This window comes from Giraffa tippelskirchi, chromosome 3 (genome assembly GCF_054371585.1).
Source record: "Giraffa tippelskirchi isolate mGirTip1 chromosome 3, T2T-mGirTip1v1.2.pri, whole genome shotgun sequence".
NCBI classification, from domain to species: Eukaryota; Metazoa; Chordata; class Mammalia; order Artiodactyla; family Giraffidae; genus Giraffa; species Giraffa tippelskirchi.
Genome location: NC_137277.1, coordinates 18330389 through 18347565, shown reverse-complemented (window position 1 = coordinate 18347565; position 17177 = coordinate 18330389). Strand labels below are relative to the sequence as shown.

General features: G+C 35.8%; 1 protein-coding gene across 4 annotated transcripts; it reads left to right on the top strand.

Annotated features, from left to right (window-relative positions):
- The first annotated feature begins 808 nt into the window (after nt 1–808).
- Nucleotides 809–15996, top strand: MEIOC (meiosis specific with coiled-coil domain). Of its 4 annotated transcripts, none has more exons than XM_081577155.1 (8): nt 809–1059; nt 1674–1808; nt 5064–5221; nt 7210–7314; nt 8208–10077; nt 10573–10707; nt 13588–13768; nt 14247–15996. In XM_081577155.1, exons 1-8 carry the CDS (start codon nt 1054–1056, stop codon nt 14474–14476), a joined length of 2820 nt encoding a protein of 939 aa, XP_081433281.1. In that variant the 5' UTR covers nt 809–1053; the 3' UTR covers nt 14477–15996. The 4 variants fall into 4 exon arrangements, with proteins under 4 accessions (XP_081433281.1, XP_081433283.1, XP_081433280.1 ...); XM_081577157.1 differs by having other exon boundaries at nt 7210–7318; XM_081577154.1 differs by having other exon boundaries at nt 809–1119.
- Nucleotides 15997–17177: the final 1181 nt, after the last annotated feature.

The following is a 17177-nucleotide window of genomic DNA, read 5'->3' as shown; positions in this document are numbered from 1 at the left end:
TATGCTTGAGTTAAAAAAAAAACACCTTCCACTTTATTGATTGCTTCTCAAATTTTGATTTTAAATATACATTACCTAAAGGTGGTAACTGTGCTTACTTTGATCGTCTTCAATATTTCAATGCACACAAAATTGTTTAGCATTTTCTGGGGACAAAATCTTGAGATATCCCACCCTCAAATGGGACCATCTATGTGAATGGCCTATTTGGTACAGGTCAGAGTGAAAGTTATTCAGGGGTTCCATAAGCACCAAAATGCCTTCACCCCCACCGAAGCGTGGGGCCTAGGTCAAAGAACAGCTCTCTTCCTTCTCAGAAGGGACTTTCCCAACAACCCCCAACTCCTTAACGGGTTCCTCACGCTCCGTAAGCTAGCCCAGGTCTATCATTCTCTGAGGCAGCTCCAAAGGATTCTGGGAGTTAGGGGCAGGACCAGGGGCAAAATGAAATGTTGGAGCAAGGTGAACAGCCAGTAAGTTTAGGATTATCCGCCGGTTGCTGAGCGACTTCTCAAACCTTCCTGACCACTTCCATCACTTCTCCCACCTGGTAGGCCCGAGCTCCTAATCCTCCTTCCACGCCCCACCCCTCAGCTGCTCTACTAGCCAATCATCAGGCGGGTGCTTGACGGACTGGGCCAATCCCGAACACGTTCACTTTGAGCGGGAAAGGCTCAGAAACGCAGAGAGAGCGAGGTCGCCTTAACGGCTGGTTTTTGGCCTTGTCTCTAGTGGGTAACAGGCCTCGGAGGCCGCCGCCCATTGGCCGGGCAGCGGGCCAATGAGGGGTGCGAAGCGGGAGACGGGCCTCCCAGGAGGGGGCAGGGCGGGCCCGTGCCGGGTCGCGAGCCCCTGGTGGGCAATGTAACGGCCTCTCATCAGCCTCTCCCTCCCAGCTCCTGCCCCCGCACCCACAGACCGGCTCCAGGCAGCGCCCGGGGCGGAGGCAGCAGCGGCGGGGTGCGGGTTGAGGGTGAGGGAGCTGGGCCTCGACGCCCCCCCCATCCCCGTACCCCAGGCGCTGTGCCTAGTCCAGGAGGGGCTGGGAGGCCCATGGAGGTGAGCTGCGGAGACCCCCACCCGCCCCCTCACCCCCCAGGCCTGAGGGAGGGACTTGAGGTAACTTGCGGGGACTGTCGGGGTCTGGGTGGCGGCCGGGCTAGGAGGATGGCGACCGTGAGGAGAGACAGAGCGGGCGCGTCCCCGGACGCGGGTCTCTGAAGCGGCCGGGCGGGAGAGGCCGGGTCGCCGGCGAGGAGCCCCGACGGGGCGCCCGGGCTGCGCCGCGGGGGTGAGCCTGGGGCTCGGCGGCCGGTGGGGTCGGGGCCTGGGGACGCGCCGCGGGCTGACAGAACTGGCGGCGGGGAGGAGCAGGTGAGACTGGCCGCGACGCGCAGGCTGCCGCTGCCTCCCCAACGTCGAGCCGCGGCGGCGCTGAGGCGGAGGCCAGCAGGGAGGGCCTGTCAGGCGCGCCTCGGGGTCCGGGCGGAAAAAGGAGAGGGAACCGCGGGGGCGGAAGCGCGGGGCCCCCAAATGAGTGTTCTGGGAACGGATTCCGGGTGGAGCTAGGCGCACAGCCGACGTAGAACCGTAGAAGCCGTCGTCCGGCAGTATCGGTCTGGCTCTACCCTGCGTGACGTTTGTCTCCTGTTTCCTATCCCCGTTTCGTGCAGCCGAAAGTCGCGTTCCGTGGAGGTGCGAATCGCTGCTGGAACCTCAGTGCGGACGCCAGCAGTCGACTAACAGATGTCTTCAACAGCGTGATGCTGACGGGCTCCCCTTCCTTCTATGATTGCTACAAATCGCAGGTCCGTTTCTCCGCTCTGCCCTTTGTTAGAGGGTTTATTCTCCTTCAAATCCGACCCTACCCCCAGCCCCCAGCCCATTCACATTGGCGTTTAAATTGCTCCACGTTTAGGACCAGACAATATTAAATACAGAGTTTGTAGAATACACACTGGTTTTGAAAGCAAGTTAAGGAATAAGATTTTTCATTGATTCTTGCTTTTGCCTTGTCCTCAGCGTGACACGATGCCAGAAATGTAAGAAAATCCGTATTTGCTTAGACCGTAAGATAATTTTCCCTTCCAGCATTTATTGGAAGTCGGTGCAAACATACGTTTGATCATTTAAAGGGGAAATTTTTCTATACTTTTTTATTCTCTGGCTCTAACAATGTCTTAGATGATGTGGTACCTTTTACCTCACCTAAAACATTTAGTTTTGTTAATTGTGTTAAATTAGCTTAGGATAATATGTCATTTTCATTTGAAATTATTTAACCAGCACATCGCTGTTGATATTGTTATATTTTGAATTATAACTGTGTTCTGAAATAAATAATTTTATTTAATTCACACGACAGCCTTGTATAGTATTGTACCCATTGTACATATAGAGAAACTGAGGCCCAAAGAATTTGACTTGTGCTGTAAGTTGACTCCAGGTCTTTTCACTCCCAAGACCAGAATTCCACTGCTCTCTATAATGTTTGCTGCTGCTGCTAAGTCGCTTCAGTCGTGTCCGACTCTGTGCGACCCCATAGACGGCAGCCCACCAGACTCCCCCGTCCCTGGGATTCTCCAGGCAAGAACACTGGAGTGGGTTGCCATTGCCTTCTCCAAAGCGTGAAAGTGAAAAGAGAAAGTGAAGTTGCTCAGTCGTATCCGACTCTTCGAGACCCCATGGACTGTAGCCTACCAGGCTCCTCCGACCATGGGATTTTCCAGGCAAGAGTACTGGAGGGGGTTGCCATTTACTTGACTACTAAAATTTACTTGGATTTAATTTCAGTTGATTAAGCATAGCAATAATAAAGTGAGACATTTTGCAATTATCTAGACTAATTAGTGTACCAACCCTAAGCATTCACATATTTAACTTCCAGAAATGTTTTGACTGAAAAGGATCTAGATAGCCACCACATTACTTTAGTTGCTTGTTTAATCCTAGAACATTAAAATTAAATCAATCTTTTAAAAGGATTTAATTTTTCTAATACTCAAATCTTTAAAATATAAAGTATATTTGAAATAATACTTTTTCAATATATTTTGTTTCAAATACTGTTTACCTCATTTGATATTATATAATCTGAAAATGCTCATTTTGTTTAAGCAACTCTTTCAAAAAGATGAAAAATTATTTGTATCACTTTGGATACTTCACACCTAAAAGAGAGTTAGGTTGGGCCTGTCATAAAAACTTCAGAATTGAAGGAATAAAATTATGAAAGGTTTTAACCATAACAGCCTTTGTAAAAGTTACTGCTAACTAACAGAAATTTTGGAAAGACAGTTTTTAGTGGCATTTTTAGCAAAATCTCTTCTGTGCCTCAGTTTCTCCAACTTCAGAATAGTCAACAAAATAATAAGCTATAAACAAGAAAATTATAATATGTAGGTTTCAAATAATATTCATAACTAGAATTTAACCAAATGGCTATAATATGTTTGAGATTTGTGAAGGCTTGTGATTAGATGGTATCAATTTTCATATATTATTGGTATAAACTCAGTGAATGTTTAAAAGGTTATTTTTCAGTTATCATGTCCATGAAAAACAAAAATTTAGGAATGTTTTGATCTAAACATGTTTTATCTCTTTTCACATCAATTTTGATTGAGAATAAAAACAATTAGAAAATATTTTTAACCAGGATTATATACCTTCTATATTTATAAGAAAATACCCTTTCTACTGTGTCTGGATATTTATAGCTATTACTTCTCAGGTTTTAGTAGTTCCTTATTTGGAGAGTTAAAAATTGTGAATCTATATTTTCAGACTATTTTAAGTACTTAAAATTTGAGGTGCAGTATTTTCATTGTACTTCAACTCCTTTTTTGGAAGGAGACAGGACTTCAAATAATTCATTAAAATCTTAAAACTCAAACCTTTTACCTTACTTACTCAAAATTCATTATAGAAGTATAAAGAACAATGAACTTGTTTTTTCTTCTAACTATAATATCTTTAAATTTCTTAAGATAAAATATTTTATGTATTGTCTCATTTTTATACTTCCTCTTGAAAATAAACTAAGCTGAAAATTAAAGATACTGTTTTAAAAGGCCCTAGTGTAGGAGTCGGAGAAGGCAATGGTACCCCACTCCAGTACTCTTGCCTGGAAAACCCCATGGACGCAGGAGCCTGGTAGGCTACAGTCCATGGGGTCGCTAAGAGTCGGACACGACTGAGCGACTTCACTTTCACTTTTCACTTTCATGCACTGGAGAAGGAAATGGCAACCCATTCCAGTATTCTTGCCTGGAGAACCCCAGGGATGGCAGAGCCTGGTGGGCTGCCGTCTACGGGGTCGCACAGAGTCGGACACGACTGAAGCGACTTAGCAGCAGCAGCAGTGTAGGAGTAAGACAGCCTTGAGTTTGGGTTTTAGTTTTGTCACCTGTTAGCTCAATAATTTGTAGCCTCATTTTTAAACCCATTATAAAACACCCATTTCCTCATTTTTAAAATACAGAGAATATTCATGACATAAGGTGACTGAATACAATAATGTGTGGAATTTCTTTGAAAATTCAATGTAAATGTACATTCACTTTTTTTTTCACAGATTGGGGGCATTAAGACTGAATTTTGTAAACGATTTATTAAAAATAATACTAAAATAACACAGCTATGGTCCACATAGTGCTCATCTGTTCAAAAAATTAAAAGCAATAATTGTAGGTGTTCGTGTCCTATCTCAGGGATAAGCAACAGCTATTGGACAGGGGCCAAATCTGCTGAGTGGCTGTTTTTGTAAACAAAATTTTATTGGAATAGCCACAGCCTCTAATTTACACATTGTCTATAGTTGCTTTGGTGCTAGGAGTTTCAACAGAGACCTTAACACAGGAAACCGTAAAATATTTATTATCTGACTCTTTAGAGAAAAAAATTGCCAACTCTTACTGTTAAAGCTTAAGTGGCTAAATCTAGATTTGTCTCTCAACTTTTACACATGTTATTTCCTCAAATTTCTTATTATTTCACTAATATTCTGTAATAAATGTAGTTTTGATTGTATCTGATATACAAACATGTCTTTAAAATTTCAGAATGAAGAGAGTGTTGACCTAAGGCAGACCTATGCTCCACTTTCTTCATCAACAGAATATGCAAGTTCTGTAGATTCTTCACTTTTCTATGCACCATGGTCTACATATGGAGATGATATTAAACAGCCCTCTAATTCTCAGATCAATGTAAAGAACAGGTAAATTAATAAATTAGATTTCTCAGGCTAAACAAAGTGTTCTTAAGTTTGATTACGTGGGAACCTAGTTGTATTAGCTCTTTGTTCCCTATATCAGTATTTTTATATTATGACATTGTAATTTTATTTATCAAACTTCTAGGAAATCTTAAAAGTTATGGGCCTATAATTTTTTTTGCTACTTTCTTTCATTAATTAGAAGCAACCCTAAGTGAGTACATCTTAAGTTCTTCTTTCTAAAGATACCATATAAAGGAGTTAAAATTATTCAATCTGTTTTTTAATCCAGTTCTAAATTTTCAGTAATTCTTCCCTTACAAGTATGCAACAAACAGGATTTTATCAAATGTAAGACACTTATTTTCTATTCAGTTCCACTAATAATGAGGGCTAACTGTGTGTCAGATTCTCTCCTATTGGGGATATTAGAATTAACATGGCAAATATTATCCCTGCCTTTATAGATCTTACAGTAATGGTGATAATTATGATAACTTGCCAGGCACTGGAAGTGCCTGGTACTGCAAGGTAAGGTCTAAAGGAAGAAGTATGAAATATGAGAGCTTTTTGCAAAGAGAAGCTTAAGGGAGTGACACTACCTTTATGTTAATTATAATAAGGGAGCAGTTAAAAGAGACTGATGTGTCTTTAGTTTACCAGGAAATAATTATTTTTAAAATCTAGTAATTAAATAATTGTTAAAAATTTAGAAATTAGTTTTAAGTTCTCTAAAATAGATTTTATTAGGTAGACTATATAATATATAACTCCACACAAAAAAGTATTTTTTTAGTTAATACATGTTCATTGAAAAACTTCAGACTTTACAGAAATACGTAAAGGCAAGCAAAAGTTTACCTTTACCCTGCCTTTCCACCTCCTAGTAACAACTATTAACAGTTTGGTATATATTACATTGAATATTTTTCTAGATGTATACTAACATATTATTATACAAAAAGTTGATATCGAATCTTTTTGAAATAACAAGATGTAGTGGGAAAAGTATTAGACTTGTAGGTAGACCATTTATTCAACAAGTATATAGTAAAGCATGGCAAATGATAAACCTTTGCAAAATTCAAGTTTTTTAATATCATGATCATTTATTCAGTTTAATGATTACTAATACCTATCTCTCCTATGTAATGATCAAGGAAATATTTGAATGTTATGCAAGTATAAGGTATTTTTATTTCTAAAATGTCCTAACACTATGAAATGTTAGACATAAAATATTAGAAAACAAGAAGTTACAATTTAAAAACAACATATAACTTCTAGGAACAAATTACCTAAAATCCATAAGAGGTAAAAAGGGACCAGTATATTCCATCTTGTTGTTTTTTACATTTTGTATTGTTTAGATAGTGTTGGTCACTAGGTAGGATTTCATCTACATGGAGCACCAGTCACTTCTTTGACAAAGACTTAGGGATAGCCCCCAAATCTTTTACATTTAAGGGACAGCTGCTGCATTCTTGTGATATTTAGGATGACCATATCACTGTACTTTTTAATCCAACTTTTAGTATAAGAGTCACAAAAATAGAGGAGCAGGTTCTTATGATTTTCAAATCACAAATGAAAAAACTTAGCAAGTGTTGATATAATGATGTATAATAGGACTAGACATGCTTTCAGAAGCAGCCATGGTACCAATCATGTCTATAACGTCATAGATTAGAGATTTATATCTTGGTCACCTAAAATGAATAGTATGTGTTTTGGAGAAATAAGAGGTAAGCGTTCATTGGGAACTAGACATAAGATTTGGAATGAAGGAGAAATATTTTTGCAGGATAAACACTATGCTAAAGTGGAAAATATTCTTGAGTTCCTATTCCCTCTTTAGTTGAAATGAAGGTATAGAGTTAACCCAAATATTTTATAGAAAAATAAGTCAGAATAAGTCTGGAAAAAGAAATCAGTATATTATGTTTCAATATGAGCAGAAGAATTTACATGTGATACTTGTTGATTTTTAGGATTCAAACAGAAAGAAATGACTACGGTAGTGAAACAGACTTACATGGACTTGTGTCTAACATTTTGGAAGAACAAGATAAATCACAGCCATACTTTGCTGAGGGGTTAGTATATTACATACCCTATATAGTGTGTAATAAACTTTTAAATTCCAAGGTACTAGATCATTAACTTTTATTTTTACTTAATAGAGGATCATCTGACATTTGACATCGTAATTCAGATATTTGTTTCTAGGAGCCTTGATTTTCCTGAGGTGCTTGCCATACAATTGAAAGTTTAATTTGCTATTAAGAATTTTCATTTGAAAAATCATTCTTCCATAACTGAAAGCTATTTCCCTTGAGTTCATGAGATAAAATTTGGCTTAAAGAGTATAAATTCCAACGACTTTTATACTTATACCTCCAAAAATAAAACTATCGTTGATTTTGTGTAGAAATATGTATGGATTTTATTCATTTAGTAAAAACTTTTAAAGTATGCTTTAATTGTTTTACTTGGGTGTAGAAGCCATATTATCCAGATTCCCTATTTCATAAATAGAGAAATATGTAGCATACATCTAACCAATGAAAATGTTTTCATTTCAATGAGAGTACATCTTTTTTAATTAAAAAAATTGTGGTCAACAACACTTTTGTATTAATCTTATATAATAACATAAGAAAAAACTTATCTGGTTTCTACTTAGTATATGTGAACAGTTCATGTAAGACCATGGAATCACCAGCCTCAGGCTTTAGTTTATGTCTCCTCAAAAAGTATACTGAAGACATATTACGACTAAAATGCATATTTATGCAGCATATAGCACATTTTAAGTGGCAGAAAGTTATTTGGATGTAATGGCAGCTTATAAGGCAAAGTTGGAAAGGATTAGAGAATGGTGAAATGTGGCAATATAAATGTTTTGAAAGCCTTTCCTCCCTTCTCCACTAAGGAAATAAAGACTTTTAAAATCTAAGTTGTAATTAAATATATTTGCTTGTTCTAGGACCTGCTCCTCCAATTTAAAGTCAGTTTGGCCAATGAACACAAGCAGATTTGCAGATCACCATGACCTCTTAACAGAAAGCAAAAGGCCAGCAGATACAGCCATCTCTCAGCAAGCTTTTTATACTGGTGAATCTGTGTCAGCAGTGGAAAAGCAGTACCTACATAACAGTAATCTCATACCACAACAAAACATAGATGAACTTTATCATGGATTTACTGGTTTAGACCTTGAAGAACAATGGATGTACCCCTCACGAAGTGATCATTCTAACTGTTACAATATTCAGACAAATGATACAGCTAAGACAGCATTTCAAGAATATCCATTTATCAAAAATTGTTTTACACCACAAACTGGTCTGTCTGACATCATGAAAGAATCAGGAGTTGATACTTACTCTTACGGAAGAGAGAAAATATGTGCTAAAGGTCTTGAAGCACCATTACAGCAAAAGAGGGCAGAGGTATTTCTTTCCCAATTTAATAGGTACAGTGAAAATCCAGATTATTGTAGATACCCAGAATATGCTCATCCTAATAAGGCTAAGCTGAGTAAGTGTTCGAATTTTAGTGTCCAAGATAGTAAAAAATTAGCTAGTGCCACACCTGAAACACCAACTGTAGAAGCAGACACCTACACAAAGTTATTTCAGGTAAAACCAGCAAATCAGAAAAAAATGGAGGAGATAATACCTGACCAGCAGAATTTCACATTTCCAAAAACTACACCACATCTGACAGAAAAACAGTTTGGAAAGGAAGCAGCATTTACTGCTGATTTTGGCTTAAAATCAGAATATGGACTAAAACCTCATACAACTTGTCCAGCTAATAATGATTTTGCTAATGTCACAGAAAAACAACAGTTTACTAAACCTGACCCCCCAAGTTCTGAGTATTTTAAATCAGTGAATTTACTAGCAAATTCAGCAACATCTTCAGGAGGTATCACCTTAAACAGACCAACATGGATGAATGTCCAAACAAAAAATAACACTCCTATTCTTTATCGAAATCAAGGTAACTTCATGAAATTAAATTCTCATTTAAGTGCAGCTTCAAAAGGTTCTAACCATTCTTCAGATTTCCCCCAACTATCATCTACGAATTTAACCCCAAATAGCAATTTATTTCAGAAGTATTGCCAAGAAAACCCTTCAGCATTTTCTAGTTTTGATTTTGGTTACAGTGGTGCAGAAAGAATCCAATCTGTCAATCACATGGAAGGACTGACAAAGACTGGAGAAGAAAATCTCTTTGAATCTGTTACCGATAAAAAAATAAAGCAGCCAAAAGGATTTTGTGATAACTATTCAGCTCAGCAGTATGGGATCATTGAAAATGTAAACAAACATAATTTTCAAGCTAAGCCCCAAAGTGGACATTATGATCCTGAGGAAGGGCCAAAGCATTTAGATGGCTTATCTCAAAATACGTATCAAGATCTGTTGGAGTCACAGGGTCATTTTAATAGCCACAGACAGGGAAGTGGAGACAATATTAATAGCCGTGTGAATCGCACACAGGCGTCATGCTTTTCTAATAATTATATGATGGGAGATTTGAGGCATAATCAGAGTTTTCAACAACTTGGTTCAAGTGGGTTTCCGCTAAGATCCACTCATCCATTTGGCTATTCAGTTGTTCCACTGTTGGATTCGTATGATTTGTTTTCTTATGATGACTTAAGCCATTTATACCCATATTTTAATGATATGATGTATGGTGATAATTCCTTTTCTGGTTTCGTGCCAACTTTTGGATTTCAAAGACCAATTAAAACCCGCAGTGGACCAGCCAGTGAACTTCATATTCGTCTAGAAGAGTGTTATGAACAATGGAGAGCATTTGAAAAGGAGAGAAAAAAGGTAATACAAAACTATCCATTTAAGCATAACTTATATCCATATCCCCTTTGCCTATTTTCATTTTGTTTACCCTAGTGTAGTTTAAGAAAGAGTACTTATTTTTAAGTTGAATTCTTCGATAATGTGTAGTATTTGTTAAGTCCATGACTATACAGAATTAATTAGGTGACTTAGAGACTAAAAATGCTTGGGGCTTAAAAAATTTTAAGGTTTATTTTGCCTGTTAGGTAGACTTTTTCCTTAATGCGTTGAAAGTTTATTTATTTGAATTTTCTAAGTATTAAACTATTGGAGTGTTAAGGTATTTTATGCAATAAGTGTGACAGAAGAGTACATGGTACTGTGGTCTGTATTTATTGCCTTTTGATACCAAAACAGAATTTTTATCTAAAGGAGTAATTTCCAATTTTATTTTTAGGCCTATAAGAAATATTATTCATGATTGAATCATATTTAGAAAATTTAGCATCTAAAAGTTATATAATTTTTTTACAGACTGAATTGGCCCTTGCAAAGAATTATCCAGGGAAAAAAGTATCCAGTACTAACAATACTCCAATTCCAAGGCTGACCTCCAATCCATCTAGAGTTGATCGGTTAATTGTGGAAGAACTTAGAGAACAAGCCAGAGTAAGCTGTGAAAATATCTAATAGCAGATTTTTTTAACTGTTTAATAAAATTTTTAAATGCCTCAGCAAGTTAGAGTTCTGACGTATTCTTAAATCACATTTATGTGTAACTCTCTGAAATGTATATTCTTTCCCATGTTTGGACCTAGAACTATTAGTTATTTAGGAAAGGGAAACTAGCCCCACTCAGTCATTAAAATAGTAAGTTTAGTAATCTAAGAGATTCCTCTTCAAGAAATCCAGATTAGCAATGGAACTAATCCACAAAAGAAAGAAAAAAATTTAAAGCAAAAACCATTTTGAATATTATTTATAGGGAAAGTCCCATTTCTTAATCATAAACATTTGTTTTCTAGCTTCACAAAAAAGCTTTGCTTATATTATACAAGGTAGTAAATTAATAGGAAATTACCTTATTTCATTTTCTTGACCCTGTTCTCTTGAGTTTTTTAACAAACTTTAAGTATATCTAGCAATGTATTAACTACTAATAAACTGAAGCAAAGAGTCGGACACGACTGAGCAACTGAACTGAAACTGAAGTATGTAGGTGTATGCATAATTTTATAAAATAGCCTTATTTTGGAAAAGTAGTATATCACTTCAGATCAAATGTAAAGAATCTTGATGTTAATTAAAAAATATTTTCCTATTATCTCCTTTGTAATTTCAGAATTTTCTAAGCAACTGTAATAGAATAGGGTAGTTTTTTCATTCTGACCTTCCTCTTTTAAAAACTTGTTTTCTGGGACTTCCCTGTGCTACAGTGGCTAAGACTCCATGTTCCCAATGCAGGGGATCCTGGTTCCATCCCTGGTCAGGGAACTATATCCCTCATGCTGCAACTAAGAGTTCTCATGCTGCTAGGAAGATTCAATATGCCGAGTGCTGCAACTATGACGTGGTGCAGCCAAATAACTAAACAAAATAATTTTTTGTTTTCCTTCTGTTTTCCAAATAAAATTTGATAATGATTCCTAGGAAAAGGCATACAGTGAAACAGATTACATCTATGATTGAATAAAAGCCATTTAAGGAATTAGAAAAAATCAGCACAACAGAGTCTTATTTTATTGATCATTAGTTTCTTACCTATACTATGCTGTCTTTAAAATACAGATATGAAATACTTCAATGGGAAAATATTGATTTTTACTAGCTTTCAGCCTTGATCAGTTGTAATTTTTAATCAAATTCGTAAGTTTGTACAATGGAATTTATCAGTGGTGTGGTCAGATATAGCCAAATGTTATAAAATTAAATCTTTTTTTTTTTAAACTCTTCCAAGTTAAAATTTTTCTCAGTAATATATTTCTAGGCAATAAATCAAAGAATTGCTAATGTGAGTATTAAGAAATATACTTTTTCCAGCCTTATTTAGGCTTCACCCTAGTTTAGCATATTTGTAGCTGTTAAAATAATTTTGTTTATATTTAGCAACATTAGACTAATAATATACAAAGGGCAAAAATATTTTTATGTGTACTACTTCTAGTTTTCTGGTTTTATAGAATTCTGAAAAAAATCTTTTAAAAGTTTATTAAAAATCACTTGTGTAAATTTTTTCCTTATAGTTATTCAAAATGACTATCTTATTTTTAAAATATATAATTTGTAGTTCACTGGAGTTTTTACTGTGTATTTTCTTCTTGTGTTGTCTTATTTTCCCCCTCAAGAATCTGGCTGGTTGTACAGTTGGGAGGAAAATATTTAATACCTGTACACTTGTGTTTCCTCCATGAGCTTGAACTGGCATGGACTTATACCAAGAAATTTGATAGGAGTGTGAGGTTAGAGGCATTCATTCAGGTGCTTATTGAGAGGTATTTTTCTGCTCTTTCCAGTCACTGAATTATGTGAGTTTTAAATCATTTGGCTCCCAAAGGCAGTTACTGTATTTACTAGATGTTCAAATCCTGTCTACTCAAAAGTTCTCCTTCCTTACTCCTTCCAAGTTTAGAATTTGAAACTTTAGGCATATACAGCTATGAAACATACTCCTCTTACTGATCTAAGATATATAGTGCCCTTTTTTAAACTTAATTAACCAGAAGATTCTTCTACCACCAGAAGATTAAGACCTCCTAATTTTCCTTAGCAATTTTGACACTTATAGGATTTATTTTGTTACTTCAGCATAAATTAAAGTCAGTATTTTCTGGATTATGGACGCCTTAAAACTAACACTAGCCAATATTATTTCTAACTTCCAAAAGGGAGAACATGAAGGCCCAGAAAGGAATTGCTGAGGTCAAAATTAATCAGATCTAGAGACTGATTAACCCTTTTTAGCTCAATTTTTTTCTTTTAACTACAGTAACTCCTAATAATGCTCTTTTGGCAGGCTATTCTCTTACTTACCAAAAAGAATGTCAGATTTTATATTTGCACTTACTGTTAATAATATGGATATATTTGAATATTTGACTTTTTCGTTGTTGCTTATTCTCAGTAACTGACTACTTTTAAACCGTCTAGAATTAACATACGTACAAAAGACCAACTTTCCATCTTTGTTTCTCCCAGCATGGTGTCAGGATATAGTAAGCTAGTGAAGTGAAAGTTGCTCAGTTGCATCCAACTCTTTGCGACCCTATGGACCATACAGTCCATGGGATTTTCCAAGTCAGAATAATGGAATGGGTAGCCTTTCCTTTCTCCAGGGGATCCTCCCAACCCAGGGATGGAACGGGTGTCTCCTGCATTGCAGGCAGATTGTTTACCAACTGAACTATGAGGGAAGCCTAAACATTTACTTATTACTGAATGAACATTATTCCTCTATTCCATCTCTATTCTGCTTCATTGATGGTTCGTTTTAAGTTAATGACAGGGCAGTGTAGTTAAATGCCTCATCAAAATTTAAAATGTTTCCCTCAGGTTGTGACTCTTCTGGGCAAAATGGAACGTCTTCGAAGCTCTCCTCTTCATGCCAATATCTCTACAGCTCTTGATAGACACTTGGAGTCCATTCACATTGTACAGTCACGTAGAAAGGATGAAATTGTTAATGCTTCAAATCGGCAAAGGCAAGGAGTTCCTAGATGCCAAGATGACAGAGGTACAAACATTAATGCATATCCTTTTGATAAGGCAGAGTTGATTTGAATGTTAATAAAATCAGATTCTGAAGTTAAAAAGGTTGGATTTCTAACATTTACACTTATCTAAAGAATAAATTGTTAAATGGTACCTACATAATTTACTCCAAAAGTGAAAGTGAAAATATTTTTTGCTAATTTTACCCATTTAACTGTAATAACTCTTTCAAAGTCTGTGTTCTACCCAAAGCATAGTCATGGTCATACAAGTCAGAAATAAAATACAAGTGTAAGACTATTTTTTACATTAGTATTTATATTTAAGGTATAACACTTTTAAATATTAAGTCAAGTACTTTGATTAGCTCAGTCTATCGCCATCTTTCTTTTATAAAAAATAATGTTTGATCATTTAGTAGCACAGACTGGGTTTTATAAGAGTTAAGGAGTACTTAAATGGTATTTAATTTGAACTGACCACAAATGTTTCTTTTACAGGTGTTTTTGCGCTAGCTTCAGCAATTAAAGAGATGTGTGTAGCTACTCGGAAAGCGCGTACTACCCTGTGGTGTGCACTGCAGATGACCTTGCCAAAAACAGCCAGTACAGCTGGCCAAACAGATGTAGAAAAGGCTTTACAAGATATAGTAAACTGTGAAGATCAAGTCCATGAAAGCCTAAATAGTAGCAATCCAATGAACCAGAGAGGTGAAGCAAACAAACATTAAGGAAATGGCAGCAGAAAGAAGAACAAAAAGCTGATAAGTAAATGTATCAAGACATGCTAAAAAATTTTAATGAACTTGTCAAACTTGAAAATTTCATTACATTAATTGTCTTTCAGTTAATAATACCTTAATGAAGTCTAACTTCTATTTAAAAATCTATTTGGAATGAATCAGATGTAGTTGAAAGTGAGTCAAACGTGAAGTTGACTATTCTAGGGCAACTAGGAATTCCCAGGTAGTCTAAGATAACAAGTTTAAATTTTTCCTAACAGCTGAAATATTGCTGAAACTCATTCTGCAGTGCAGGGAAATGCAAATATGAAATTCTTCTAGAAGATAAGTTTCATTTAGGTCTGCCTTAGTAAGTATAATTCTAAATAATGAATCTTAAGTGACTGTAACCCAATTATGGGTTACTACAGTCTAGTAACCAAAACAAGTTTTGATTGTGATATAAGAATGTTTTCCTTACAAAACTGGATAATACCTAGGGAACAAAGGAAAGAAGGATGAACCCAATATTCATGTAAAAATTTAATATTTAAAATACTACCATATTTATAAATTTGAAATCTTAGTGCCTAAGTATTTGGAGGGAAGTGCATCTGATTCTCCTAGATGAGTGATAAAAGTGCCAGTGTAAAAACCATGCAAGTTACTGAATATAAAACCTGTTCAAATCATTTGTGTATATTATTTAAATTTTAATTACACTATCAATTATTAAATATTTCCAGTTTTAAAGTATTTTAATTGAATCAAAAAACAAAACATTTCCTTAACCTGGATCTTTTAGACTTGATACATAACTAAAATAATGACTATCGTTTTAATACCCTTAGTTTGCTGCCTTTTTGAGGGTATCACGAAGTTCTAAAATGTATTTTCTTAAGGTTAATCTTTAACTAGTTTAGTTTGCAATTGGTTAGTGTATATTTTCTGTAGTTGTGTTCATTAGTTTGCTTCTGAATTTTTTTAAAAGAGCTCTTGAAAGCTTGGCTTTTTCTGTTTCTCATCACTTAATATCTTTGTATGGAACCCAAGTAATTTATTCAGTAATATGAAATGTTGGTATTATGTGACTCAGAAGATCTTGGGTTTTAACATTTCTAGCATGAGTTAAACTATAATGTACCGATGAAATTTAATTGAACTACCCTTGACTAGAAACACTAATGTTTTAAATGTTGGTGTTTTTCTTGGTTTTAGAAATCCTGGTATCAAAAAAAAAAAAAAAAAAGAGTGTAATCACACCACATAAATTTTCTTTAGATGATGTGTGGAAGAAACTGATTGAGAATGCAGGAGTAACTGCAGGGAGAAACATTTTGATCACTGAAATGCCTTAAAACTACCCAAATGAATTACATTGAGGGTAGTCACATAAAATAGATCATCCCACCACAGTCACTGCATAGAAAGTGGTTAAGTTTGATATAAGACATGTTGGATGTTATGGAAACAAATATTGTACTGAATTTAGTCTCTCAAGAAAAATAAATAAATTGCTTTGTTGAAAATAGTTTTTTTTAAGAGTTTGTATTAGTTTATAACATTGAGTCACTTGTCAGAAAACCAATAAAGTTCACTTAACTGATAAGAACTGGTGCTAAGTTTTAAACTTCATTATTAACATATAAATAATGTTGGTAGATAATAAACCAACACCATTCAGATCTCCTTGGATTTAACCTGACCTCCTTCAAATATGAAATTTTTTTTCTGCCTTTGTGCTAATCCAGGAAAACCATAGTAAAACTTCCAGGGAAACTTTTACACACAGTGGTCAGAAATGAAACACTATTAACAAAAAACACACAAAAATTATTTGAAATTTTGTTAATCAAGTCACACTGCAGATAACTCTCAAATTAGTTGGTTGTCCCTTTCTATTGAATACCCTCCGATGGATGGTTCTTATGTATTATACTTCTGAATTACAACTTATGAAAGTGTTATAAAAGTTATGACAAGATTTACAGTCTGATCAAACTGATCCTTCCATCATTTCTAATCCAAAAGAATTTGGAATACTCAATTTTTTTTTAAATAGAAAAAGCAGTTTTTTATAAAGGTGGTTGAAAATTAGGTACCTTGAATTACATCAATGTCTTTCTCACTTGAATAGTCTGGTACTGTAAGATTTTAGAAGGTTGGGGAATTAATGACTGCAATTCCAAATTTGGCCTAAAATGTCCATCATATTGTAGAAAACATAGTTGTTTAAAATTTGCCTTTTCCAATATTGAATATTTTAGACATAAAAGGTTTATGCACCTGAGTTACATGGATAACCTTACTCAAAGCCTAATAAATTGATCCTTTTCTTCTGTTTAAACATTAGTTCAGGTGTATACTTAACTGTGACCTAACAGAGTCCTGGAAGAATGAATTGACTGCTCTTAAAACAGACTGAAACTACTACCCTTCAGCGGTCTATAGATATAACCTGACTCTGCTTCAGAGACTAAGATCAAGGTGAAAACAAACCAAAAATCCAAAATAAGGGTTATTAAAACAGGCTATCTCACATGCCATCTGTAGCCACAGCCACATATAAAACTAAAATGCCAGCAGTACTTGAGAGATTTCAAAGCCAACCTGCTGTCCAAAAAAGAAGGTAATCTTTCTGATCTCCTAATATCCAACTTCACAGAAAGGAAAACTGAGGCAGAGAACTTATGGATTCCAGGAAGAGGGT

Bases quoted from the DNA above. Each gene is read 5' to 3' on its own strand.
- MEIOC (XM_081577154.1), top strand. From the start codon at position 1,054: ATGGAGGTGAGCTGCGGAGACCCCCACCCGCCCCCTCACCCCCCAGGC. The intron at 10,708-13,587 runs GTAAGCTGTGAA...TGTTTCCCTCAG, and splicing joins AACTTAGAGAACAAGCCAGA to GTTGTGACTCTTCTGGGCAA. The intron at 13,769-14,246 runs GTACAAACATTA...TTTCTTTTACAG, and splicing joins TAGATGCCAAGATGACAGAG to GTGTTTTTGCGCTAGCTTCA.